This window comes from Aethalodelphis obliquidens, unplaced genomic scaffold, assembly GCF_003676395.1.
Source record: "Aethalodelphis obliquidens isolate GAN/ISIS:26980383/991018 unplaced genomic scaffold, ASM367639v1 scaffold1, whole genome shotgun sequence".
Classification (NCBI taxonomy): Eukaryota; Metazoa; Chordata; class Mammalia; order Artiodactyla; family Delphinidae; genus Aethalodelphis; species Aethalodelphis obliquidens.
In genome coordinates, this window is record NW_020837945.1 from 77717660 (window position 1) to 77744725 (window position 27066).

Below are 27066 nucleotides of genomic sequence, written 5' to 3' on the forward strand. Positions count from 1 at the left end.
CACACACACACACACACACACACACACACACACACACACACACACACGGAAACACAACAAACACATACGCTCAAAATACAGAGATGGGGCTCTATGGGTACACTGATCGGTTTGGGGGGCTGGAATGTCTAAAGAAGACGTCAGATTGCCTCGGGCTTTCTCTCCGGGGCTCCACAAGCTCATTCCTGAAGCAGGCTGAAAGGAGACTGCAGAGAGGAACCAGAGAAAAGAAAAGATGAAGGCTTAGGACTTCATATATTCAAATCAACTGAATACAGAAACACATCCTTCTACCTTCATGATCATAGTATAGTCAGAACAGAATGCCACACGGCTATTTTTGTTCCTTCCTCTTTACCTTCCTTTAAGATCACTCAGAGATGACTTCCCAAGACTTTTATGAAGAAGAAATGAGAGAAGGCAATGGTAGCTATCTAGAACTATTAGAATCACCTGTGGAACTTTTAAAAAATGCATTTTCCAGGATCCTTTCTGAGACCAGGCTGGGACCCAGGCATACGTACACTTTTAAGAAGTTCCACAAGTTACTTAGTTGAGGACTACTGAGACAAGGTAGGTCAAGATGCTTCGTATGGCGCTTGGCATATTGGGCTCAATTAATTGCAAAAAGGAATGCAGAGACAAGAAGTAACTTCAATCTTTTGTAAAATGTCATCTTCCCAATTATGATACCTCATTACTGTTCCTGTCTAGCTTAACTCTGAAGTATGAAGAAATATGATCTTATCAGTCTGGGGGCTGTGTCATCACGCCTTTGTAAAGAACTACTGATGAGCATTTTGCATGTGCCCAGATTGTGATGGATAAATATCATGATCCTTTCAGTCACAAACTTGGCCTAGAAATGCACATATCAAACTCACGAAAGCAACTTTTGCATAATGAAGAAATCAATTATGACACAAGGATGCCAGGGACAAATCCTCTTATTTTCCTAAGGGTTGTGCAACCCCACGAACTGTTTGGGAATCACTGCCCGGATGGCTTTTGAATCACATATGGTTACTCCTTGCAAAGGAACAAAGCAATTTTCACTTGTTCAGTGCTGAGATTTAGTAAGCCATCTCACCAGCAAGAATTGGGATCATCTTAAAGAAGATGCCAGAATACAAATTAGTAGGGAAGCAATTTATTACCAACTAAAGAACAATGGCTTCGACTTCTCGTGTGGATATTACGTTTTGGGGCTTCTCTTGGACCAAGGATTGAATAAGACAACATGCAGAAATCATCCTTCACTTATGAAAAAAATGCCTGGACCAGAGAATTACACACTGAGACTAGAATTGAGACAAGTTCTGCGATGAGATGTGAGAAGTTAGAAAAGTGATTTAATCTATCTGAATTTAATTAATCTGAGGGTGTTTTTCTGCATTGCCAATTCAGAGCTAATAAATCTCTGTCCTGACAACTTCCTAACATTTTCGTGAAGTTCTAAACTAACTGTGTAAACTGTAAAGGCTTGTGCAGTGCCATGACCTATAAGGTTGAACCCCATGAAACTGCCCATATTTACCTTTTTTTTAATCTATGAAACTGGCAATTTCAAACAAATATTCTGGAAGTGTGGAGAATTTCTAAGTCAGACTTAGAAATACGGTATTGGTCATATCTGTCAGTGAGAGAGAGAAAGATTTGTGTCTTCTGCTTTCTTCTACATTGATAATTCTGAAAATATTACTTGCTTCTTTCTCAGATACATGAATCTGAGGAATAATTATCAACATTCTTGAAGAAAATCGTAGCCAGATGAGCTTAGAGAAATAGGACTTTACGCTGAAACCACAAGGGTAAATACCAACTACCTGATACAGGGACAGAAAAATGGGAATGAATGCTTGCTTTGTGTTTTCTTATTATGACTTTCTTAACTAATGAAGCAGCCCAGAATATTGTAAAGAGCTATGTCTTCCAGATCTGATTCTAGTCTCAGATTTATTATGAACTGGCTATGAAATCACAGGTGTAGTTCATTGGGCCTCAGTTTCCCCAGCTATAGCACAACGGGGCTAGAACCATAGTCTTAAAGATCCTGTTCTGCTCCAGTATTCTCTGACCTATATCATGGATACTAATAAGCTGCAATCATCAAGTGATCATAAAGGAGAAGGAAACACTAAGAGCTCCTCAGGATGTCATACATTTGTATTAAAATCAAAGTACATCTATCCTGTAGAAACTTAAAAATAATTCTCCAGAGTTGGGTTAAGTAAAATTTTAACAAAGTAATGCTGCTCTCAGATCAGATCTTATCCAAGAAGGAGGGTAAATTACAGAAGAAAAAAAATGAACAAGAGATAGTATTGGTCAAAAGTACACATGTCAAAAGATTGCTAAAAAGGTCTCAAGTGGCTGCTGCAAAACTGTCTTAAGAGTTAATGTCCCTTGAAAATATGATGGTAAGGAGTCTAGTGGCAAGAATGGGTCCAATTTTCCTCTCACTAGATTCTGGCTCCTATGGACGTAACTCCCTATGTTTATTCCAATGTGAGCAAATCAACTAAAATCAAATTTCCTTATAAATGGAATAAAGCCTACTTATAGCTATAACAACTCGATTCACAAAAACTCAGTGTAAGATTTATCCTCCAGAAAGCCTATGATCATGAAGGTAATTGTGAAGGAATTTTTGAATAAGGAAAACCATGCATAAATGAAAAGCAAGCAGTGAGAAAACATATAGTGAGGAACTAATAGAAGCAATTAAACTGAAAATATTTTATTGCTACCTCGTACAGAGTGTATTCTCTTCCCATTAATTTTCACTCTACTATAAAGAAAAGCATAAACTTGATTCCTTACCAGCATAAAATATTGATACTAAGTTTTTGCAAAGGAAATCACAGGCTATCATAGGCATTTTCCAAGCTGATGTATTCTTTTCAAATGATTGCCAGGAATTAGATTTCCAGTTTTCTTTGTCTAATCATTCGTGCTCTTTCTTGGAGCTTTGTATAAAAATAAAAGAGCTGAAAAAAACTGAGCTGAAGAATACAGCAACTGGAGAATTTATATAAATGTATATCAATCATTGGAGGGAGACCCATGTATATATAATGTAACAAAGACATAATTAGACCAAATGTCTATATTTCGCAAAGAGTTCATTTTGCAGTCTGTTATATTTCCATGCACAAGTTATCACAGCTGAAGTTAGCTCTTATACACTGTGAGACAAGCACTCAAAAACATGCAATTATACATATAAATGGACATCACAGGAAACTACGGGGCTACAAATTCCTCGCTATTAATCTGTGACCACCACACATGCAGAAAAGTGAAAATATGTCTCTAAAATCTTTTGAGCTTCTTAAAATAATAATTTTAAGATATATTTTCTTCTTTGATGAAATAGATTGTTTTATGGAATATTAATTATAAATAAAACAATTTCCCTTTAGAGCAATGCAAGCCAATTAGGCTAGATAAGTTCTAAGCCCTGGATAACTCATCATCCAGGGACATGGGACTATATATCCTCGTGTACTCCATGTAAACAAACAAATGCACGTGTCTCCAACTGAAACAGATCATCTTGCCTTGTAAGGTCTCTAAAACTATGACAAAACTATTCCTTCTACTGTATAATCTATACAAGTTGTTTAAAATTGTCCTATGAACTTACATGATGCTGAGAATAAACTTCCAGAGATTTCTTAAGATTCAAAAGGTGTTCTTGTTAGGAATTCACCACCAAACCGTAAACTATAGGAAGGCAGGAACCTCATCTACCTCATCTCTATTTTTACTGCTTTCACGTAGCAGATCTTCAGTAAAAAGCTTATTACATGAGTCACGTCAACTATTCCAGTCTTAGCTGATGATGAACCGTACTTTGTGTCTAGATGGGCATGTCTTTTTCAGCCAGAAGAAAGACAAGAGAAGCCTCTGCTAAAGACTGCTGTTGTTTTGTTAGATACTGAGATGACACCTTAAAAAACTTCCTAAAAGCTTTTAATACCTCTCTACTTTAGAATATATAGATTAGCTTCCAGATACTCCTATCAAAAAATATGAACATCAAGAAGCCATGAAGGGGCCACTCTTTTATCTAGAAGAAGGATTGGCAAACTATAGTGAATGGGCCAAACCTGGCCCATAAACTAAGAATGGTTTTTACACGGTAGGAAAAATTCAAAAGAAGAAGAATGTTTCATGACAAGTGAAAATTATATGAAATTCAAACTTCAGTGTCCATAAAATAAAACTTTAGTGTAACAGCTGCTCTCATTTATTTACATATTGTCTGTGGTTTGCTGCTGTGCTTCTGAACCGGGGAGCTACAAGAGACCATATATATGGACCAGAAAGCCTACGATATTTACTACTGGTGCTTTACAGAAAAAAAAAGTTTGCCAACCCCTGTGCTAGAGGGTCAGACCTTTCAAACCACACCATTTAATACTGACAGAACTTTTCCTGTTAAAAAAGAGGCAGGAAATCACGGAGCAAAGAGTTCAGCATGATCTGCTATGGAGTAGTTCTTCTGAGGTCATTTTCGCTAAGCCAAACATTTCCAGAGTGAACTGGTGACGATCTGAGAGTATGTCTTAATAGCGTGACATGCGTATCTTGGAGAAGGCATTTATCCCCTTTGGGTTTGTAATTGATGCTACAAGTCTATTTCTTTGATTCCTCTTTTATGAGTTTATAAGAACTAAATCAGTTTTGCACTTGAATGCATTAATATATATTTCTATCTGATATCCTAAAGACTATATAGGATTGGCAATGGGAATTCTGTAACCTTGAATTCTAATTCTCCTTTGGAGTACCCTGTGTCCCCAAGGAACCGCCTGATTCAACTTTCCAGTCAGCCTTACTCTAAAACCTTATATTTATGATTTGCAAACTTTCGTGCCAGAAGTGAATGGTGAGATCTCTTCCAGGCAAAAAAGGTCTTAAATGCTCAAAGGGCCTGAAGTCCTTTAAAGAGAGAGCATACTTATTTTCTATTCCCCTGCTGCCCACCCCATACCTCACAGTCAGTAGGTATGGGCTCAGAGGATGCCTTCTGACTATCAGAAATGCAGTCCAACCTTCTCACCTACATTTATTTTGATTTAAAAAAGAAAAGCAATCTCTTTTTATTACACTTTCCATAGGTATCTCTCTAGAGTAGCTAATAATATATGAGAAAAGATCCACTATTTATTGCTCATTTACATTTCTATTGTAAAAGACAGTCTTTGACTTCGGCAAGATGGTTTGGGTTTATTTTTTTTTTGCTTGAAGAATAAAGTCAAATGCTTGAATTACTAAAATGAGCCCCAAATGTCTATGTTTTACATCTATCTGCAGAGACTCTGGCAATACTTCCAGTACAGACACAATAGTTTTTAAGCTAACAAGTGATTAGTCTTAACCACAGAAGGGTAAGTGTAAGTGGAGTCTCTTCTTTTTATAAGAGCTATTTTATTCAGGTTAGTCATAAAACAATGAACATAATCAAAGATCCAAGAATCTAGGTAAAAATTAACATGTAAATAGGTTGTATGTATATTCTAATATGGTTGCAAAATCTGGCCTCATTGACGTAAACACGTAACGCTGGAAGAAGACCTAGAATGGGGATGTTAAAACACGGCAATATGATGCCACTTTGCCCTCTGCATCCAGACGTTTGCTAAATGAGCATGCACTGGGACTCTGAATCCTCAACACAGCACTCAAGACACTTATAGTAAAACCTATGTGCTGTCTCTATAACAGTTTTCCCAAAAGCGGATTGTGTGCATCCCAGGAGAGGGACAAGATAGTCTATCGAGATGAGGAAGAGTACATGTTTTTAAACAGACACATTATTACTAGAATAGAGTGTGTACTCAAAGTTCTACTATTGATAGATGTGCTTGGATCAGAGGCGTAGAGAAGAGAACTAATTCTGTTAGTGTGAGTCTTTTTTGTAATTCACTTGAAATGGTTTGTATTCAACTTCAAAATATAGGTGGAACTTCTCAAAGGGAAGGTTATAAGAAACACAGAAGATTGTTGAAGTGAAAAAAGGTGTCCCACACCAGCCCGTCTGAACCTACCATATTCTGCTCACAACCTCATCTTTTACATCACCCAACCGTCACCCTGTTGCTGACCTGAATAAACAGTCATCTTACTCACATCTCCTAAAATGACACAGGGACACACTCACTGTTTCTGAAGTAAATGCTGGTGTTGCTGTTGCTGCTGCTGCCTGTATGTTTCAATCGTGTGCTGAGGAAGGTACTGCATGAGTTCCAGGGATTCTTTGATCTTCAGCAGCATTTCGTAAGTCTCACGGCCCCTCACCTATGTCAAAGAGCAGAAGAAAAGTGAAGAAAAAATGAAGAGCTGTAGAACTATCAGAAGTACAGTCAATGCTCATTATTCGTGGATTCTGCATGGACGAATTCGCCTACTTGTTAACATTTATTTGTAACAGGAAAAACAACACTGGCAGGCTTTGCAGTCATTCACAGACATGCGCAGAGTGATGAAAAGCTGATTCAACCATTGTGCAAGTTCCCAGCTGAGGGGGAAGAAAGTGATGCTCCGCCTTTTTGTTTCAGCTCTCATGCTAGAAACAGGTGTCCTTCTCATGGTCTAGTCAGGGCCACATTTTTCACTTTTTGTGGGTGATTTTTCCGTTTAAAATAGTTCCCCAGGGCAGCTGCCATGCTATCTCATGTTCCTAAGTGCAAGAAGGCTGTGATGTGCCTTATGGAGAAAATATGTGTTAGATAAGCTTAGATCAGCCATGAGTTATAGTGCTATGGGCAGTGAGTTCAATGCTAATGAATCAACAGCATATATTAAATAAGAAACACACATGAAACAAGGTAATGCATTGATCAGTTACTAAAAACATGACCAGAGGCTCACAGGAACCTAATCCTGTATTTCCTCTAGGAGCAATGATTCAGTATTTGCGAGTACAGTGTTCACAGTGACTTTATAAAGCATAAGTACCACAAATAACTAGAACTAACTGTAATTACCTCTAGAAGAACACAAGTTTTCAGTGGAGGTAAAATGTGCTTCCTTCTTTAAGAGAGTCTCTTAAAAGCTTTAAAAAGTCTGAGCAGCTATTTACAATAGCCAGGACATGGAAGCAACCTAAGTGTCCACTGACAGATGAATAAAGAAGATGTGGCCCATATATACAATGGAATATCACTCAGCCATAAAAAGAAATGAAATTGAGTTCTTTGTAGTGAGGTAGATGGACCTAGAGTCTGTCATACAGAGTGACATAAGTCAGAAAGAGAAAAACAAATACCATATGCTAACACATATATATGGAATCTTAAAAAAAAAAAAAAGGTTCTGAAGAACCTAGGGGCAGGACAGGAATAAAGACACAGACGTAGAGAATGGACTTGAGGACATGGGGAGGGGGAAGGGTAAGCTGGGACAAAGTGAGAGAGTGGCATGGACATATATACACTACCAAACGTAAGGTAGATAGCTAGTGGGAAGCAGCCGCATAGCACAGGGATATCAGCTCAGTGCTTTGTGACCACCTAGAGGGGTGGGATAAGGGAGGGTGGGAGGCAGATGCAAGAGGGAAGAGATATGGGAACATATGTATATGTATAACTGATTCACTTTGTTATAAAGCAGAAACTAACACACCATTGTAAAGCAATTAGATTCCAATAAAAATGTTAAAAAAAAAAAAAGTAATCCCAGTCAACAAACAAACAAAAATGTCTGAGCAGGACCAGGACTAGAGACAGGCAAGTGGAGAACAAAGGGCACTTGCCTGACCCCGAGAGTGAGTGTCTGTTTACCCTGTGCACCCTAGCACATCACCTGTCTCCTCCCTGAGCATGAGAGGCAGAGTTTGTCAGAATTCAGAAATGGAAAGATTTTCTCTACCTTTTGTTGGGTTAACTCCTACTAATCCCAGCTCTGGGATCATGCTCTTTGAGAAGCTTTTCCTGACCTCAGTCTTTGAGGCTGATTCTTCCATCCTTCCTATGTGCTCCCACAGTGTCATGTCTAGCTTTGCTGAAGCACTGATTTCATTGCATTATGCCTATTTGTCTCCTCACTAGAAGGCAAGATCTTGGAAGGTAAGAATTGTACCCTACCGATCTCTAAGTGCTCAGGGTCTCACATTACTGCCACTCAACAAAATACCAACCAAATTCATGGTAAATTAAGAGGTTTTTTTTTTTCTTTATACATTTCAGTTTGGCTAATTCTTCACTAGAAATAAGATGTAACAGAATACAGGGTATCTCCTCCATGAGTACAAACTGAAATTTCATGAGAAAAACAGCTCTTCCAGTGGTTTCTATCTCATCAGCTGAAAACATACTAGGTCTTTTGGAATATCTAGTGTAGCAGGAAAATGTTTAACTTAGAGTTCACATGTCAGTTTCCATATGTAGCCTGAGAAACAAGACACTGAGAATCTTAGCTAACTCACTGTCTAATTATTCTGCCAGCAAGCAGTCTAATTCCCTTACCCGACCTTCAGGGCCCGAAGAAGGAAGGGCAGCAAGCACAGCACACCCAAACCTGTGGCTTAGTGTTAATCCCAGTCAGATCTCCTGGCCTAGCTTGTCTGTGTCGCAAGTCAGTGTAGATGGCATCAAGAGATACACTGGTTACCCAAACTCTGCTGCCACTCTAGATAGCAAAGACCTAAGGTAATAAGAATTCGATGAACTACAACCACGGCCTAAAAAGGGGCACCTTGGTGACCTTGAGAGGGCTTATATTCCTTGTAGGAATGAAAAACACTCCTACACAATAACTGGGCCAAGTCTCTGGCCATTCCCATATAACTGAAGAGTCTGCCTGACTTGGCTTTCTGTCCTAAATTGGTATGACCATGCTGTCTAAAATCATCTTATCCCTCTTAAATAATGAAGTACAAATTAATCTTAAATATTGGCATAAGAAAAATTTTATTAGGAAGGTAGCTTTGACTGGGTGAGCCGTAAGTAGAAGAGCCCACACTGTTAATATGTTCCAGAACTGTAGAGGGAAGGAGTAATTTCCTAATTTTGTAAAAAATAAATTCTCTGTTTTATCTCACTAGTCTCCATGACCCTCTTCTCATTGTCACAGATAATCGAAAGATGACCTCAGAGTAAAACTCATTCAAAGAAGGTGAAAATGAAGCGATCATGAATACCCAAGGGAGACTCACTGGTAAGTATAGCAGTTCATCATCTGGGGATCTTCGTTTCTTGATGGATGTCATCTGGATGCCATGTGTATTTTGACGAAAAGCTGGTGGAGGAAAAATGCAAGTTTCATCCTGGGAACATTTCTGAAGCAATAAATACATTTATTACACAGACAGTAGCATGAGCAACACTTATGAGATTAGAATTTCTAGTTCTAAGCAGCCAGTAATTGGTGATGATTGCTTTTACCTTAGGTGTAAACCTAGCAATAATGAAGCGGGGAGGAGGGAAGGTGAGGGAAAACAAATGAAAGAAAACCCCGGGGGAGGTCGGGGAGGCTGGGAAATGGCCTCTGGCTTAAGTAGTGCTGCAGGAATCCTTGTGTCTTCCTGGCATGGGTCTGTGAACAGCTGTTCAGGAAAGGAAGATACATTGGTTTTGTGTTTTAGTTTTCAGGTCATTTATCTTCCAAGGAGGCAAATGCATGCTATAGAGGTTGTCTTGCCAGTGCATTCAGCCTTGTGAGTTTACCGTTCCGATGTCAGTATGTACATCGCATAACTTTTAATAAGCAGTCTCTCTTTCCAGGACCTCAGTTTTCTCTTTGGTAAAATGAGTGAATTAATCTCATAAATCCCTAAGGTTTCCACAATGTAGAAACTACACCCAGGATCCAGGGTATAGAGAGGATTCTCCTACCAGAGTTCAAATAATCGTTCTTACTGAAAATTACTGATTTGTTGGTAACTGAGGTGCTCAGGGAAGTGTATGGAGCTAGGCCAACAGACAGACCCAAGAGGAAAATAAGGGTGGAGATATAATTATGGATATTATATGTACTATTGATATGGTATATATAATATAAATCCCATACATATGATTTTTTGAGGAATAATTAGGGAGAAAAAGAGACTAACTGGAAAAGCAAATCACACTGAACAGCCAGAAGTTAATGGAGGTCAGTTGTTATAACACTGTTGTCCTGTAAAATGCGACAAAAATTTTTATTTCTTCTGCAGAATAATCAGTAAAAAGACTAAAACCTTTTTCATGATACAATTCATAGTGTGATGTTCTTTACAATACTTGCCGTAGTGATATCAGGCTTATGCAAGACACCTTCTACAATTATGTGTCACGCTTTAGTAGCTCGTGTGGATCAATGGTTTTTAAACGCTTGTTACCTGAAGAACCTCTGTTACCTGAAGGCCTCTGGGGACGTGTACCTCATGGGCAAGAGGTGGTGTGAGTGGAGCATGAAACCACAGCCCACCCCGACTCCTGCTTCTTCAGCTACAGCAGCTCTGCTTTGCATTTTGCATTCTTTGAAATATTTCTTTCATAAAAGCTTTTACTGCTTAAAGAGACCAGTTGGGAAACAACTGACCTAAATCATTAGCCTCACTATAAATGATGTAAGTGGTCCTACACATCAAGATTCAATGAAACCCAGATCTGCATATTTCCCAGACTGTGCTTTATAAAATGTGTTCTTAAATCTCACTATTCCCCCAGACTCATGAGGAAGGCAGGTGGCATTTTCAACCCTCATGCTCAATAATAGAAAAGTAAATGGATACCAATAGGCTAAGATACTGCTTCTCAAACTTTAATTGGCAACAGAATCACCTGCAGGTCTTACACAACATAGGTTCCTGGATCTCACACCCAGAATTTCTGATTCAGCAAGTCTGGGAACTAAGAATTTGCATTTCTACCCAGTTTCCAGGTGATGCTGACGTTACTGGTTTGGCAGTCATATTTGGAGCGTTGCTGACTAAGAAATCCTCACCGTGATGATTTGCTTTTGAAAAGCTATGGTGTACACCTGGAGTCCATTTCAGCGAGAGCTGCTCCCATCAGCTCTGGGGCCCTGGGTCATACTTGCCTCTAAAGCCCTTAGGTCTTATTCTGCAGCTTCTCAAGGATCACTCCCCAGCCCCCCTCTCTGGAGAAGACTGAACCCTACCCCATTTGGCCACTACAGCTACTTACGGCGCTTCGTACCATCACCGTTCTTTGTGCTGTCCGAGACTTGCTGCTTTCTGATACTGTCTTCATCTGCCTTCCTATCTCTCCCTGGGCAAGCACAGATCCGGGCCTCAAAACAGCGGCGGCCCAGGACTTGCCCACTAGGAATTAGAGAAGAGGAGAAGAAAGGGTTAAATGAAAAGAATTTGAAAAGACCCCTGCTGGCCATCAACCGTGCACCACCGCTACCAGCTCCCTTATGGCTGCTTTGAGGATGGGCCCCAAAGCATCTGGCAGAACACAAAAGTGCTTACACGCCATGAGCAACATTAGTAACTAGCATCCATTTGTTCTGCAGAGAACCTCCAAGCCATTAGCTGAACAGCTGTATTTAGCTACATATTTTGAAGGAAACTTGAGTTAAGCCAGTGGATGTCTCCAGATAAAATCCCCACAGGCAGCTCAGACTTATTCAAAGAAACTGTTAAATGCCCTTAGGGGCCACATGAAAACAAACACTGTCTAATCAGAAACTATTCCAGTCAAATGTCAAGAATTCAGGTATGAAGTGACTTGAACACCTTCCCAATTCTTTTTTTTTTCTCTTCTACCTTTACCCACCCCGTTCTGTCTCCACCTTCTTAGATCTTTTATGTAAGTGTTTGTAGCGAGGATTTAAAGCACAAAGGACAAAATCAAGGGTAGCTCTCTGCTGCACATGCAAAGGTAATGATAAAGCAAACACAATTTCACTTTGCCCTCTGCCCAGCGTTTCTATAGAATAACAATTCTGCAAATGCCACTTACTCTCTGGTTTCCAGAGTAACGATGATTAAAATTGGACGGCGGTTCATCCCTCCAACACAACTGCTGTTACACATGAAATTGTACAAGACTGTCGTGAATTCAGTGCCAACCTTAACACGGAGAGGGGGAAAAAACAGTCGGTGTTAACCATGGTTTGAACTGACGTTCTTTCTTCTCAGCTCTTCCTTCTTAGTTCTCACTTATTTAAACAACTCCACTTCTGAGGAAGCGATATGCTTTCTTCTACAAAGGCAAACTGTAAAATCCACAGTAGCTTCTTCTTTGCCTTGGATCTTGGGATGCTTAAAGCTAATATCTGTAACACTGGACCCTACCCAAGATGAGATAGGCTTTTAAAAAATAACGATCTTTGACCCTACATATTCATTGGCAAGCTGATCATATCACCTAATTCAAATAGGGTTCATCACATATACGAAAAGAGAGATGAAAAAATTACTAACTATAGCAGTAATGCTCCAGGGATATTTGCCCGAGGTGGATAAAAAACAGTACAACATATATGTGAATGTACACTTCTATGAAGTACACTCTGGACCTTAAAAGGTCCTCAGAATTAAATCATCTAGTCCAGAAAATGAATTTATGGGTGAGGCAATCTGAAGCCCAGAGATGGAGAGTTATAAGCTAAAGGTCCACAGAGTGAGTCAGCAATCGAAGAGTCTCTGTTCTCACCACCCCAGTGTTCTTTCTGCCACACCACTCTGCTTTTCTAACCTGCGAACCTGTACATTCAAACTTCAGCTAAGAGTTCCATCTTAGGGTCTCCCATTTTCAGGCCAGTGTAAAAATACTTGTATCCAGTACTCGTGTACATCCACTACTAGCTGAATTGCCAGTTAAGATCTCTGGATAATAATGCCACGTATAAACTCAACTGTAGATTCAATTATTGTCTGCCTTTAAGATGGGAACATGGGCACAGAGCCACATTACCAAGTACAAATTTAGCACAAATTTAGGAGTTTTGAAGGGGGATAGAGAAGTGGCCTGTGGAGAAGAGGGAGAGAAGAAACACAAAAAGGTTAGTTGTTTTATAACAAGGACTAAAATAGAAATTGATGCTTGAAACACCCCCTATCACCAAAACTAATAATCTCAAGTTTGCCCAACCCTTATCTGTTTACCTGAGGTGGTTCATAAGGTACAAGCACACTCTGTCTTCCTGTGATGGGGTCTTCTACGTACTGGGCATGGCTGTTCCCTTCTACTCGAATCAAGTGACTAGGAGGGGCGATCTGTCCTGCAGAACGGAGAAAGAAAAAAAGAATTCTTAGTTCTTCACTCTCAAAACAGAGAAGACAAAATGAAACTGTATGGACAGAACGTTGGTGGCCAAAGAAATGGCTTGTGTAATAGAGGCAATATACATCCTTGAAAAGAGGAATCGATCCTGTTGCCAGAGATCTAACACATGAAAGTATCGCCACCCATAGAGCCACAGAAAGGACAGGAACGTTCATCTGTATTTAAGGGAACAGTCCCATGTTTCTGGTGCTCAAGGTAGACAATTCAAGTGGGAGAGAACTCTACGACTACATCTCTGACCTGATCCATACAGGTGATTTTTCTAGCTTCTCTGGAAAATGGAAGAAGAAGGAGCAAAGTTAATTAAAAAAAAATATTAGCTTGAGAGAAAATACTGCCCCCAAATTGACCATTAAAAACACTCAATAGGAAGCTATGGATGGAAAGGATATAACTTTCACTTTGCCTATTCTTCTTTTCATCATGAAGTCTCCATCTTACTTTGGTCATAAAGATGGGAAACTTACTGTTTTTATTGCGCTGCAAGAGCCCCAGGTTAGAGGGTAAGAAACGGCAAGCAAGTTTTAAAAGAGTATAGGCACAGTTTCACAAAATGTGATACCTGGTGGAACTCGAAAAGAAAGAAGCTGCTCTAAGAGTTAATGACGTGAAAGTGTTTTTTAACCTTTGGCTGAACGTTCTCATTCTACAAATTGGATATTCAATACAAGTAAAAAGCTAAGTGTATCAAGATGCTCTCTGCTCTCTGAAGCATCATCTTTTATGGCAAAAACTAAAAACAACTATTATGTCAACCAGTGAGAAAAAAAAAATAAGAAATGGTTATGTCACTTTGAGGAATGGAGGGCAATTATGGAAACCTATAATGAAGCCTAGGGAATAACCTTTATAGCATATTGTTAAGTGAAAAGCAAGATGCAAAGGTATGGATAATGAGATCATATAAACAAGGACTAGAAATTAATGTGTAAAAAATAGTTGTATTAAGCTGGGAGGATTTTAACTTTCTCTTTTTAAATGTCTATTTTCTTTCTCCATCACTTTTTTCTCTAGCATCTATTATGTTCTCTACATATACACACTCTGGCTACCTACCAATCTTTCTATTTTTCATATAATTTCTATAAAAAGTATCCTAACTCCCAACCCTCCTGCACCCTCATCACGCTTTGATGAATCTTTTTGCTTTCTTCTGTCCTTCTTTTCTATTTTTGTCTTCTTGACTTAGCCTGCCTTCAAAGAACTTTAGAACAGCAGATGTAAGGGGACCCTTGGAAATAATGACCTCTTCTGTAAAACTGTTACTGGATCTGAGGCTCAGAGGCTGGGGCCTAACTTACCTATGGATACAGCACTTAAAGGTCGCCCCAAGATACCTGCTCTTTGACTCCCAGTCCTTCACTTTACTGTTTCCCGTCCCCAGCTTACGTTCTAGATCTTCTGTTAACTCTTCTTATCCATTATTTGTCTTCATTTCTTTTTCTTAGTTCTTACTTCCTTCTTCTATTTTTTTTTTTTTTTAATATTTCTCATCTTTTACGCTCCTATCTCTTCCCCTTCTAGACCCTAATTGGTCTGGCTTTGACAATCACCCTGGGAGAGGCACTGAAGCCCCTAGCCAGGGCCCAACAGATCAGGGGCCACATGTTCTCCTTAAACCCTCCCATTAAAAAAAAAAAAAAAAAGAAGAAGGAAGGAAGCAGTAGTAGGGAGTAGAGAGGCAAGTCCAGGTCACTGAGCAATTACCAATATTAAAATAAACAGTTCAGTCATTGTGAAAGCCTGAAATTTACTCATCATTATTCTCAGACAGTCTTGTCAGCCAGAAAGGTAGCCTGAGCTGCCATCAGCCAGCAGAGGTTGGAACCAGGTAAGTGGGCACCAAACAAAAGTCTCCACAGGAGCTCCATTTCAAGGAACTTAGTCGAACGGCCACAGATCCCCATTCTCCTTACCCTCGTTGAATTCACGGCTCAGCTCATGGTTGGGGCACCTTTTCACCACTTCAGTGACGTGCTCGGCCTTCTTGTAGACAGGCATGGCACGGATGACGGCGCCCTGAGGGGGTGGGGTCATCACCTTGATTTGGATGGGGCATGTCTTCGCAATCTGGCAGTACAGTTTCTTCAGTTCAGTGGAATACTGCTTAGAGATGAGCCAATGGTGGAGGAAAGAAAAGAAACAATAGGAGACACTGTTCAAAATACCTGTTCAAAATCAGAACAAGGAACATGCATCTACTTTCTGTAAACACATACCTTTATAGCTGCCTGTATGAAACCGAGCAGGACCCTGTGGGGCTCCTGGGTAGAGAAGCCTTTCCAGGTCCCCCACTCCTTGTTTGTAGGGAACAGACTCTAGCCTCCATGACCCTCCCTGAGCCCCAAAGGGAAGTTTCAAACGTTTGCTAATCAGGGAAGGGAGAGGATGCAGAGACAAATGAGGAACAGCCAAAAAACAATAGTGCAGCCTTGGGGCAGGTCCTGGCTCTGCCTCAAGGGATCCACAGAACAATATCTTTGAGCTCCTTACAGAACCAAAACCCCCAACAAATGGAGTTAGCATTCTTCATTCCAGAGAAGACCACCTGAGGCCAGATTAAAGCAACCAGAAAAACTCATCAGACTACCTGAGACCAGATTAAAGGAGTGCAGCCTCTGCACACACCCTAATCTTATCAACTCTGCCCTTGAACCATCACTATAAAACTCCTCACCAAATCCTCCAGGGTTGGGCCACACAGTTATTGAGGGCAGGAGCCCACTCTGCCCCCCTTTGCCTGGCAAAGCAATAAAGCTATTCTCTTCTACTTCACCCAAAACTCTATCTCTGAGATTAGATTCGGCACTGGGGTACAGAGGCTGAGCTTTCGGCATCACGTTCACCGTTGGCTACTATATGCATGACATCTAGCAATCTTATTCGAGGGGATTACATTCATTGATCAAATTAATCATTTCTTTCCACTTTAAATAAAATCCTATGTCTACAAACTATTTCACATTTTATCAAAACACATTTATGTCATTATTTCCTGTTATCTTCTCTTTAGGATGAAGAAAGATATTCTCAGAAATATTTCAATGATTAACACTATGAACAGCTTTACAGAGTACCAGAAACTAAATGGAAAAACAATGTCCTCATGTACTGAGTATTATTAAACAGACTATAATTAATCCCCCCCTTATAATACTCATAGGAATTAGGGTTTATGGAAAAAAATGTTTTAAGATAGAATATCTGGCAGATAGCGAAGACGTTTTACCTGAGGTCAACCAACTAGAAAACTGCAAAGCAAAATTTCCCGCAAATGGCTGCACTTATCTTCTAAGGTCACAGCCTAAAAGAATGAGGGATCTGGAAGGGGCCACTTGGTCATACACTCTCATGAAAGAAGGACTGCTCTACTACAACACAGCAAAAAGATTATCTTTTCACTCACAAGTGACTGAAATTTTTCCTCCCCACACTACCTTCTGTAGGGAGAGGAAGTTCAGTGGTTGGTTGACTGTAAAATTAGAAAACAGGGTGGAGAAAGCATGACACCTTGAAGAAAAAGTTCCATCCTTGATGTTTCCTCTTCCCACCTCTGAAACCGTATAGAAAGTCTACATTCTAATCCTTATACCATCTTAAACCTTATCACCCCTGTTCGCTGGGTCAATGCCTCATCACTGCATTCCTCCTCATTCTGATGTTGAGTGAAACCACCCAGGTAGTGGAATTGCTGGCCAAGAGCAGGATACCTAGTAACACTTACCCAAACAAAGGTAAACAGACACACACAGGTTACAATCCTAAATTGGCAGCAACATCCTTCCAGGGAAAAGACACTGGGGAGCAGGAGCCAGAGTGGCAAAGGGATTCATTATTGCTATGTTCCAACCCAACTCTGAATAGAGGCAAATGTCCCATGGAAAAACACATTTAAAAGGGCTTCCCTGGTGGCGCAGTGGTTGAGAGTCCGCCTGCCGATGCAGGGGACAGAGGTTCGTGCCCCGGTCGGGGAGGATCCCACATGCCGCGGAGGATCCCACATGCCGCGGAGGATCCCACATGCCGCGGAGGATCCCACATGCCGCGGAGGATCCCACAGGCCGCGGAGCGGCTGGGCCCGTGAGCCATGGCCACTGAGCCTGCGCGTCCGGCGCCTGTGCTCCGCAACGGGAGAGGCCACAACAGTGAGAGGCCCGCGTACCGCAAAAAAAAAAAAAAAAAATTGCTTTACCTCTTCCTTTTGAAATATAATATTTATTTAAATAATCTTTCTTTTTCTCCCAAGCATTTCAGTATATGAAATTTTCAGTTAAAAATTTCCTAATACTAGACGTGTATTACATAATTGTTTCTCCATGCCCACAGGTCAAGGATTAAACACAGCAAAAGGGTTTTATATAGCGTGAAGAAATAGGAAGCATGCCATAAATCAACCACAGAAAAAAAATTCTACTTGGGAAACACTGAATGAAATCTAGGTAGATATTTTTCCTCTAGTGTTTTTAACCAATGACTTTACAAATAAAGACAACGTCTTAAAGCATGTTATGAACTCATTTTTATTGAGAACTCTCAGAAAATAAGCATATCTGTTTGTGTTTTAACTAAACTAGGAGATGTATAATCTGAACATGAGTTTCATAAAATGCACCTCAGGAAAGATGATTGCAAAAAAAGTTTGTCAGCTAACACCTAAAGGCAAATAAGGCACCCATCCAAGCGTGTAAAGATTGCAAGAAAAGAAGGATAAGTAGGACAGTTAAGAAAAACGTTCTGTTTCAATAGCTGATATACTGTAAATCACACTTGACAGACTAAAACGTAAAAGTACTAAGAACAATCTTAGGCATCATCAGGTTAAATCTTCACTCATCCTTAAGAGGTGGGAGGGGGAATCTAATTTCTGTGTTTCAGTAATGATATTCAATAATAACTTCACCATTTTCTGAGCTCTGGAGTAAGAAATTTAATCTTCACAGAAGCCTAATAGGAAGGTACTACGGATCTACAATCTCTTATCTGAAACCCCTGGGGCCAGATGTTTCAGAATCCAGAATTGTTTAGATTTTAGAAAGGGAGTAGAGTTCATATAGCGTATGTTATAAACACCTCCAGGAGGATTTAGTGGGCCACCCTATAATCAAATCTTAATATTTCTGCAGAAACCATGAAGATTCACACGAAGTAGGAAATGACCATAAAATCTCAATGTTCAGGCCAGGTTTCACCACCACCTGAGTTTGCCACGAACTTATGAAATTAAAACAAAACCAAAGCAACTTTTGTTTTTCAGAGTTCTTTGAATTTCAGAATTTCAGATAACAGATAATGGATCAGTATTATTATCCCCATTTTATAGATAAGAAGAAGGCAGAGGACTTGCCTGAGGTCACAGAGAAGATCTGGTTAACCACCAGGATACAGGAATCACCCATAGTCCTGGAACAGCAGTTCCTCATCTCTCATTCTCCTGGCTCTGCAGTGCATATTTCTGTACTTTTACTTTTTTTCTAATTCTCAAACGTGTGGCTATTCGCCGAATCAACCTAAGAGGTACACAATCTTCTCTAACATTAAAATGGAGCTCAGAAATGATCTACTTACCATCAATAATTCCTCTTTATTTATGTCTCAGTATAATAATGTTTGCTCATTTCTGTGCAGGGAGAAGCAGCAAGTGATAGAAGGGAAACAATCCTGGACTAGGAGGAAGCCGACCTAGAGTCTAGGACCAGCTGTCTGTCAGTAATTCTATTACGGCTCTGGGGAATTCATGAAAGAGGTCCTGCTCTTTCGCATGGTGTATGAAGGCCCTTTGTGTTCTGGCTTCATCTTTCTCTCATTCCCTCCCCCCACCCCCAAACACACACACTTCCCACTCCCATGTTCTACCCATGCAAACCTCAACATGCCTCAAACGCACCATACATTCATCACCCACAATTCAAACATATTTTCCTTCTGTTCTCCACACCGTGCCAGGAAAATTTAGATATTACTCTTAAGCTAGGGCTGCATCTGGGGCTGTAAACCATATTTTCCAATTTTAGTGATGAGGTTTTACTACTGACTAAATCTAAATGTCTGACCAGGGCCAGGATACGTTCCAGTTGTTTCTTCCAGTTAAACCTCCAGAACTGCTGTTCAGTAATCAGAGGGGCTGAAGTGGTCTGGCATGGTTCCTTCTTGACAAAGCCAAGTTTCTGCTACTCTATTTCCTTCATTATTTGCAAATTGGTTCTGTGATGACATTTAATATTTTTCCAGTACTAAATTCAGTCTCCCTGGCCTACAGTGTATTCATAATTCCTTCGACTTGCCCACTTCCCCCACCCAATAGCCACTATCATCTTCACCAATTTTCCATGCTTCTACAAGATCACTAAAAACGGGAATCTAATTTATGCCAAGATTTTAAAATACCCTGGTGATTCAAGTCAGCAGAGACTACAAATTGGAATACATCTGGATTCTTTGAATGTCTCTCTTCCTCTCTGGGGCTTTGAAAATTGACCTCTAAAATGCTCCCAAACATTGACCTGAGATTCTGGAAATCTAAAGACCAATTTCTTCTTTTGGGTATGTATGCCTTGTTTTCCTTTAATCAGCTTTGAAGTGTAATTTACTATAAAATACACCAATTTTTAAGCGTACGTGTTGGTGACTTTTGACACGTGTACGCTCTAATGTAACCACTATCGTGAGTAAGATATACACTATTTCCATCCCCTCCCCAGCCTTCCCTGAGTCCCCACCCCTCATCAAAATTATCTTTTTCCCCTTTGCAGTTAATCTTCACCCCAACCCATGCTCAGGCAATCTGTACCTGCTTTCTCTTGTTACACTTCTGCCTTTCTAAATTTTTATAGAAATGGAATAATACTGTCCATTATGTGCCTGGATTCTCTCACTTAGCATAACGCTTCTGAGATTCACCGATGTTTTTGCATGTATCAGCATTCTATTTTATTATTGAATGGAATTCTATTATTTATCAAGTCACCAATTATTTCCAGTTTTTATTTACTAGGAATAAAACTACAGTTGGTTTCCATATCTGTGGGTTCCACATCCACAGATTCAACCAAGCATGGATTGAAAATATATGGAGGAAAAATTTTCCACAAAGTTCAAGAAAGCAAAACTTGGATTTGCCATGCCAGCAACTATCTACATAGCATTCCCATTGTATTAAGCATTATAAGAAATCTAGAGATGATTTAAAGTATAAAAGAGGATGTATGTGGGTTAAATGTAAATGCTACACCATTTTATATAAGGGACTTGAGCATCTGTGGATTTTGGTATTCACTGGGGGTCCTGGAACCAATCTCCCATGGATATGGAGGGACAACTGCATTATGAACATTTATATACAAATCTTAGGACATATATTTACATTATTTTGGATAAATACTGCAAGCGTGATTGCTGATTAAGTGTATGCTTAACTTTATAAGAAACTTCCAAACTGTTTTACAAAGAAGTTGTGCCATTTTACATCACCACCAGCAGCGTATGAGGGCTTCATATCCTTGCCAGCACTTGGTATTGTCAATTTCAACGCCATCCTAGCAGGTATGTAGTGGTTCTCACTGTGGTTTAAATTAGCATCTCCCTGATGTTTAATGATCTTGAGTATCTTTTCATATACATATATACTTCATTTATATTTATATTTTATATAATGAAAAGTTTAAAATATATTTATATTCACTTTATATTATTTTTATATACTTATTTGCTATTCTTTTCTGAAGTGTGTTCAAATCTTTTATACTTTTTAAATTTTCATTTTTTAATTGGGTTTCTTGTGTTCATAATTTGAGTGAAAAGAGTTCTTTATGTATTCTGGATACAAGTCCTTTATGTAATATAAGTTAAAAAATTATATATTTTCTCCCAGGTTATAGATTGCCTTTTTTACCCCACCTTCTGTGCTTTTCCAAAACAGTTAATTTTAAGAAATTATCAGTATTTTGCCTTTAAGGCTCATGCATTTTGTGTCCTAAGGAATTTTGGTCTAATTCAATGTTAGAAGGATTTTCTATGTTTTCCTGTAGAAGTTTTATAATCTTAGCTCCTGCATTTAGTCCTATATCTACTTTCAGTCTCCTCTTTCTCTCCCTTCTCTTCCTCTTTCTCGTCTTCTTTTTAATGGATATTCAATTGTTCCAGCACAGTTTGTTGAAAAGATTATATTTTCCTCCTATTGAATACCCTTGGCAACTTTTGTGAAAATTAATTGACCGTATGTGTTCAGGTCTTTATCTGGACACTGCCTTCTTTTCTATTGATCTATTCACACATCAGTATCACATTGTCTGGATTACTCTAACTTTATAGCAAGTCTTAAAATCAGGTAATCTAATTCTTCCAATTTTGTTCTTCTCTTCCAAAATTGTTTTAGCTATTCTAGGTCCTTTGAATTTCCATATAATATTTACAAGAAATTTGTCAATTCCCACAAAAATATCTGGTAGAATTTTGGATGAGACTGTGTTGAATATATAGGTCATCTTGAAGACAATATCTTAGCAATATTGTATCTTCTAATCCATGAACATGGTATATATTTCCATTTAATTAGAACATGTTTACTTTCTCTCAGGAATATTTTATAGTCTTCATTGTGCAAATCTTGCACAAATTTGTTAGATTACTTTTTTAATACTTTTTTTTTTTGCGGTATACGGCCCTCTCACTGCTGTGGCCTCTCCCGTCGCGGAGCACAGGCTCCGGACGCGCAGGCTCAGCGGCCATGGCTCACGGGCCCAGCCGCTCCATGGCACGCGGGATCCTCCCGGACTGGGGCACAAACCCGCGTCCCCTGCACCGGCAGGCGGACTCTCAACCACTGCGCCACCAGGGAAGCCCTCTTTGATACTTTTTAATTGTAAATAATACTTTAAAAATTTACATTTCTAATTGTATTTTTCTAGTACATAAAATATAATTGATTTTTGTATATTGACCATATATCCTGTCAATATACAAAATCTTTCTAAACTTATTAGTTCTAGTAGTTTTTTGTAGGTACAATTTTCTACATAGATGATGATGTCAACTGCAAGTAAAGCCAGTTTCATTTCTTCTTTTCTAACATGCATGACTTTTAATTTTTTATTCTTGTCTAACTACATTAATTGAACTATCATTCAATTTGCTATTGTTTTTTCTTCTTTAAATTGGTATCTTAGATCATTGATGTTAGACTTTCATATTTTCCTAATATAAGCATTTAATTCTACAAAGTTCACTTTAAGCACTCCTTTAGCTATATCTACAACATTCTGATGTATCTAATTTTTAACATTGAGGAACACATGAAGCATTTCTTTTTTGGGGGTTGGGTTCTATTATACTTCGTATCCAATGTAATAAGGGACTATACAACATTCTTGAGAGAAATAATTCTTTCTCTAGGTTTTTGGTTTGTTTCATGGATTCTACTTCTAGTTTGAACTTATTTCCCCTTTGCACATTTTCTTACCATTCTAAACAGATTTTTTTTTCATTGTTCTTCCAAGGTTATATTTATCTCTAGCTAGGTTTTTCCTACTGACAGGTATCAAATCAAGAACCCAACTGATTTTATACCTGAAAAAAGAATCTACTATAACTTAAGAATTTCTTTGGTGATCCAAGTCCACTGCATTGAATTTCCAGCAGCTTTTTGGGTGGATATTAAACATTCCAAACTTTATGTTTGAAATTATAAAGTTTCTCTCCCTGTAGTGCTGTTGCTATTAGAAGCAGTTATGGAGATTAAAAACTTATCCAACTTCTTTTTTTTTTTATAAATATGTCTGTTTTCATAGTTATAACAGCATGTATACATAAAAAAATTATGGAAAAAAGAAAATATATGACATATTCCCCCTACCCAGAGATACATACCCCTAACATTTTAGACTTTTTCCTATACGTGCGCGCACACACACACACACACACACACACACACACACACACGCACACATATACACAAACTGGGGCATATCATAAAAATTTTGGTATCTTTTTTTATTTAACATATCATGAGCCTGTTCTAGTTTTAAAATATAATTTTATGTGGTTATGTTTATAGTTTTAAAAAGGGATATACTATGATTTATTTAAGCATGTTTTCTTTTATAGTATAAATTACTCCATTGTAAAAATATTAAAAATAACACTGAAGAGCTGAAGAGCACATTTTAGTATACAAATCTTTAGTACATAAATTAATTTTAACTGAATCTCTTGAAACTGGATAATTGAGTCAATGTATATTTTAGCATTGTAGAAGTCTGAGGTCAATTTGAATTTTTTTCCTTTAAATTAAGCAAGCTGCTTATTTCTCCCTAGATATTTTCGAGATTTTGTTTCCTTCTTTATTCTGTTTTTGTTTTAAGTGAGAATGTTTCTAAATATATCCTTTTTTTTCTCGAAATAACTTGGAAATTGGTGAGCTCTTTCAACTTACATGCTTGAACTCAAATCAGTAAATTTCTTAGTTTTTCCTTTTTTTTACTTGTGTTTTTGTTCCTTCTGCTCTTATTAGTTTCTAGAAACATATAAGTCTTACTCTGGATATCCCTCTCTATCCACCATACATTTTATATACTCAAACACTAATTGTTGACATCTTTTTATTTTATTTGCATTCTGGGAAAGTTTCTCAAATTTGTTTTCTCTACCATAAGAATGGCTTTCTAGAGTTAATTCTGTTCTATTCTACTACAAAGAATTGAAATTCTTCTATTGCATTTCAATTGAACTTGCTTATCTCATCTATCTCCCTTTTTACCTTATCCAGTCATCTTTTCATCAGAACTTGCTATTCTAGGTTTATTATTTTCTTCTCCAACTTCACAGTGCTTATGTTTTATTACTTTGTACTGAAGCAACATTTTAAACCTTTTTTTTTCAGTTTTTTCAATGCTTTTGCTTTCTTTGGTTCATTAAAATCATGTTCCCTTATGCTTATTTTTTTTTAAATACAGGCCCTTAATTTGCTTTTGTAGTTTTCCATGAATATAGCAAGCTATAGCAAGAGCTAGTATGGGCATCCTTTGACATTTTTCAATTCAGTTCCATACTTTTTAAGTAATAAATTTGCTACAGGAGACTGTCAACAGCTTGAGTGTCTAATTTAGTTAGGAATTTTTCTGGAATTCATAATATTTTAGTGGGAAATAAAATGTTGACTACCTTAGAATCTGCTAAGCAGTTGCCATTGCAAACTAGAAATCAAATCTATTTATCTCCCCCTTTGCACATCATTCAATAACTATGGAACAAACATTTACTTAAGCACATACTATATGATGCCAGGTACTCTATTCTGTACTAGGAACAGACAGAAATAAGACTTAAAAACCCTCAGATGGAGAAACTTATGTATCCTCACTGTGTAGGATAGTCTTTAAAATGTAAAATAAATTGGAAGAAAAAATTACTCAGTCCTTACCCTCAGGTTGCTCACAGTTTAGAAGTAGAGTGAAATACAAACAATGCTATAGGTATGTAAAGTGTTATGGAATTACAGAGGATAGAGCAATTAACTACTAATTAATAAATTTGATATTTATTGAGAAAGTACTATATTCAAGAGTCTGTTTTAGGTTTGGAAATTCAGAAGTGAACAAAAGCAAAGGCTCTAAAGGTGCTCACATTCTAGAATAAACAAGTGAATACTATGTCAGATAGTGGATAAAGAAAATCAGAGTAAATTTAAAGGCAGTAGAGAGTCAAGAGCCAGGAGTTAGAGACCATTATATGAGGAGGATATTATTTTATCTAGAGTTGTCAGAGAAGAATACTTTGGTAAGTTGATATTTAAAGAAAGATCTGAAGGAAGCATTGGAGTGAGCCATTCATACTCCTAGGGAAATTATGTTCCAATTACTGAAGACAGCAAGTGCTAAGGTTCTGGGGTGGGTATGTCTGTCATGAAGGCCAGTGTCACTGGAGAGCAGTGAACAAAGGATACAGTGATAGGGGATATGATCAGAATTTAGAGAGAAGTTGGGGCCCAGATCATGCAAGGTTTTTGGCCAGAGTAAGGACTTCAGTTTTCCTTGATGTGAGATAGGAAGCCACTGGAGAGGTTTGAGAAGGTGACATGATCTGATTTGCATTTTAATAAGATTCTGGCTGTTATGTGAAGAATAAACTCTGTTGACCAAAGATGGAAGTAGAGAGACCAGCAAGGAAGCTACTGCAAATAATCCAAGTGAAAAATATGAGAGTGGCTTAGACCAGCAGGGGAGCTGGTGAAGAGGATCTGGTTTCCAGATATATTTTAACCAGATTCACTGATGGATTGGTTGGAATAAGAGAGAAAGAGAAAAGTAAATATATTCCACTAAAGCAGAGAAGAAAGGTTTTATAGAGGTAGTGATATTTAAACTAGGCCTTAAAAAAGACAAGTTATTCACCAACTAGACGGTACACCAAAAAACAGGAGGAAGGAAGAGTCAAGAGGCAGAGGGCAGGCTCTCTATGAAGAAAGAACATCATGAGTACAAGCAAAGAGATGTCAATGTGGTTGAAATAGAGATGCGCTGGGGGAAGAAGGAGGAGAGGCAGAGCAGAAAGCAATGAGGCTAAGCGAAGAAGGCAGCTACCAGATTCAGAGGAGACTTGGATGTCACAAGAAACAGGTGGACTCTACCAGCAGGCAAAGGAGAGTCACTGATGATTGCAAAGCAGGGGGAAGACCTAATCAGTGTCTATGTAGTAAGTAAAACAAAGCTGATAGGAGCAAGACTGAGGCAAAGTAGGGAGAAGGGAGACTTATTAGGACCCATTCAGACAAGAAGTGAGGGGAGCCTAAACTAGAGCAGTACAAATGAAGAAAAAGGTGAAGAGATGGAAGAAATGTTTTGGAATTACTAAAACTCAGTCTTCTAGCTTTCATCATGAAAGATACGCATGGAAGTTCCAAAACAGGCCAAGAACTATTATTCATTAGAATTAAAGATGCTTGCAAAAATAATATGTCATTTTCTTATCTCTTTTCTAAAGTCAAAGTAGAATGAATGAGAGTTAGTTTTAACACAGGACTCCCGACATTCAGGAGCAAAATGAGACAGGACTTAGTCATTGGACTCATCAACACATAGAGAAAAGAAAAAATAATTTGTTCTAATTCCGGACAAGGAAAATAAAATACCATGAGGTAACACTGGAATTAACAGGTCAATTTTGTTGTAGAAGAGGAAAGGGCTTAATTCTTAAAACCAAAAGCTTTGGAAAAGGACTCTTATCCAAAACCAATAATGGGAAGCAATATTTACTGGACTAGGGGTCAAAAGACAAGATTTAAAATCTGCCTCTTCTATTTATTCCCTGAGTCTTTATGCAGTTACTTCACCTCTCAAAAACATAAAATAGAAAAAAATTATAATATGCAATATACATCTCTTAGAGTGGAGGAAAAAAAATCACAGATATGAGAAGCCTTAGTCAACGGCAAAGACCAACATAAAAGGCATGTATGCGTTATGATTATTACTGAAGCCTCCTATTTCTAAGATCGTCCACATAAAGTGCTTAGTGTAGCTTAAGTAATCTTGGGAACACTGTGGAAACATGATTATTTCAACCTTTCAGGAACTGGTTGTTGCCAGATAATAAAAGTCTGCTAAAGTTTGAAGATTAACCATTTGCAATGAATCACACAGTTCATATTTATCTGCTAGTAATCACTGGGTTCTAAACTGGATTCAAGTTACTAGATTCATTTGTGTAAAAAAACTAATGGATTTTGTTGATCTGCTTCCACACATTTGTAAAATATGCATGCATATATCCATAAGTACATGTAATATAATTTTATGTGAACTTAATATTTACTTACACTACA

The 27066-nt window shown here is 38.4% G+C and overlaps 1 protein-coding gene across 6 annotated transcripts in view; it reads right to left on the minus strand.

Annotated features, from left to right (window-relative positions):
* Positions 1 to 27066, minus strand: part of TP63 (tumor protein p63) — a 100729-nt gene that overhangs the window by 15759 nt on the left and 57904 nt on the right. For 3 of the 6 annotated variants that reach the window (XM_027108992.1, XM_027108975.1, XM_027109002.1), the window contains 6 exons: positions 15170 to 15356; positions 13073 to 13188; positions 11925 to 12034; positions 11142 to 11278; positions 9167 to 9249; positions 6173 to 6309 (listed from right to left, as the gene is read on the minus strand). In XM_027108992.1, the coding sequence (XP_026964793.1) occupies positions 6173 to 6309; positions 9167 to 9249; positions 11142 to 11278; positions 11925 to 12034; positions 13073 to 13188; positions 15170 to 15356 (770 nt within the window). Of the gene's footprint in view, positions 207 to 6172; positions 6310 to 9166; positions 9250 to 11141; positions 11279 to 11924; positions 12035 to 13072; positions 13189 to 15169; positions 15357 to 27066 lie in introns of all 6 variants that reach the window. The other 3 variants (XR_003433309.1, XM_027109009.1, XM_027108984.1) reach the window with 3 other exon arrangements.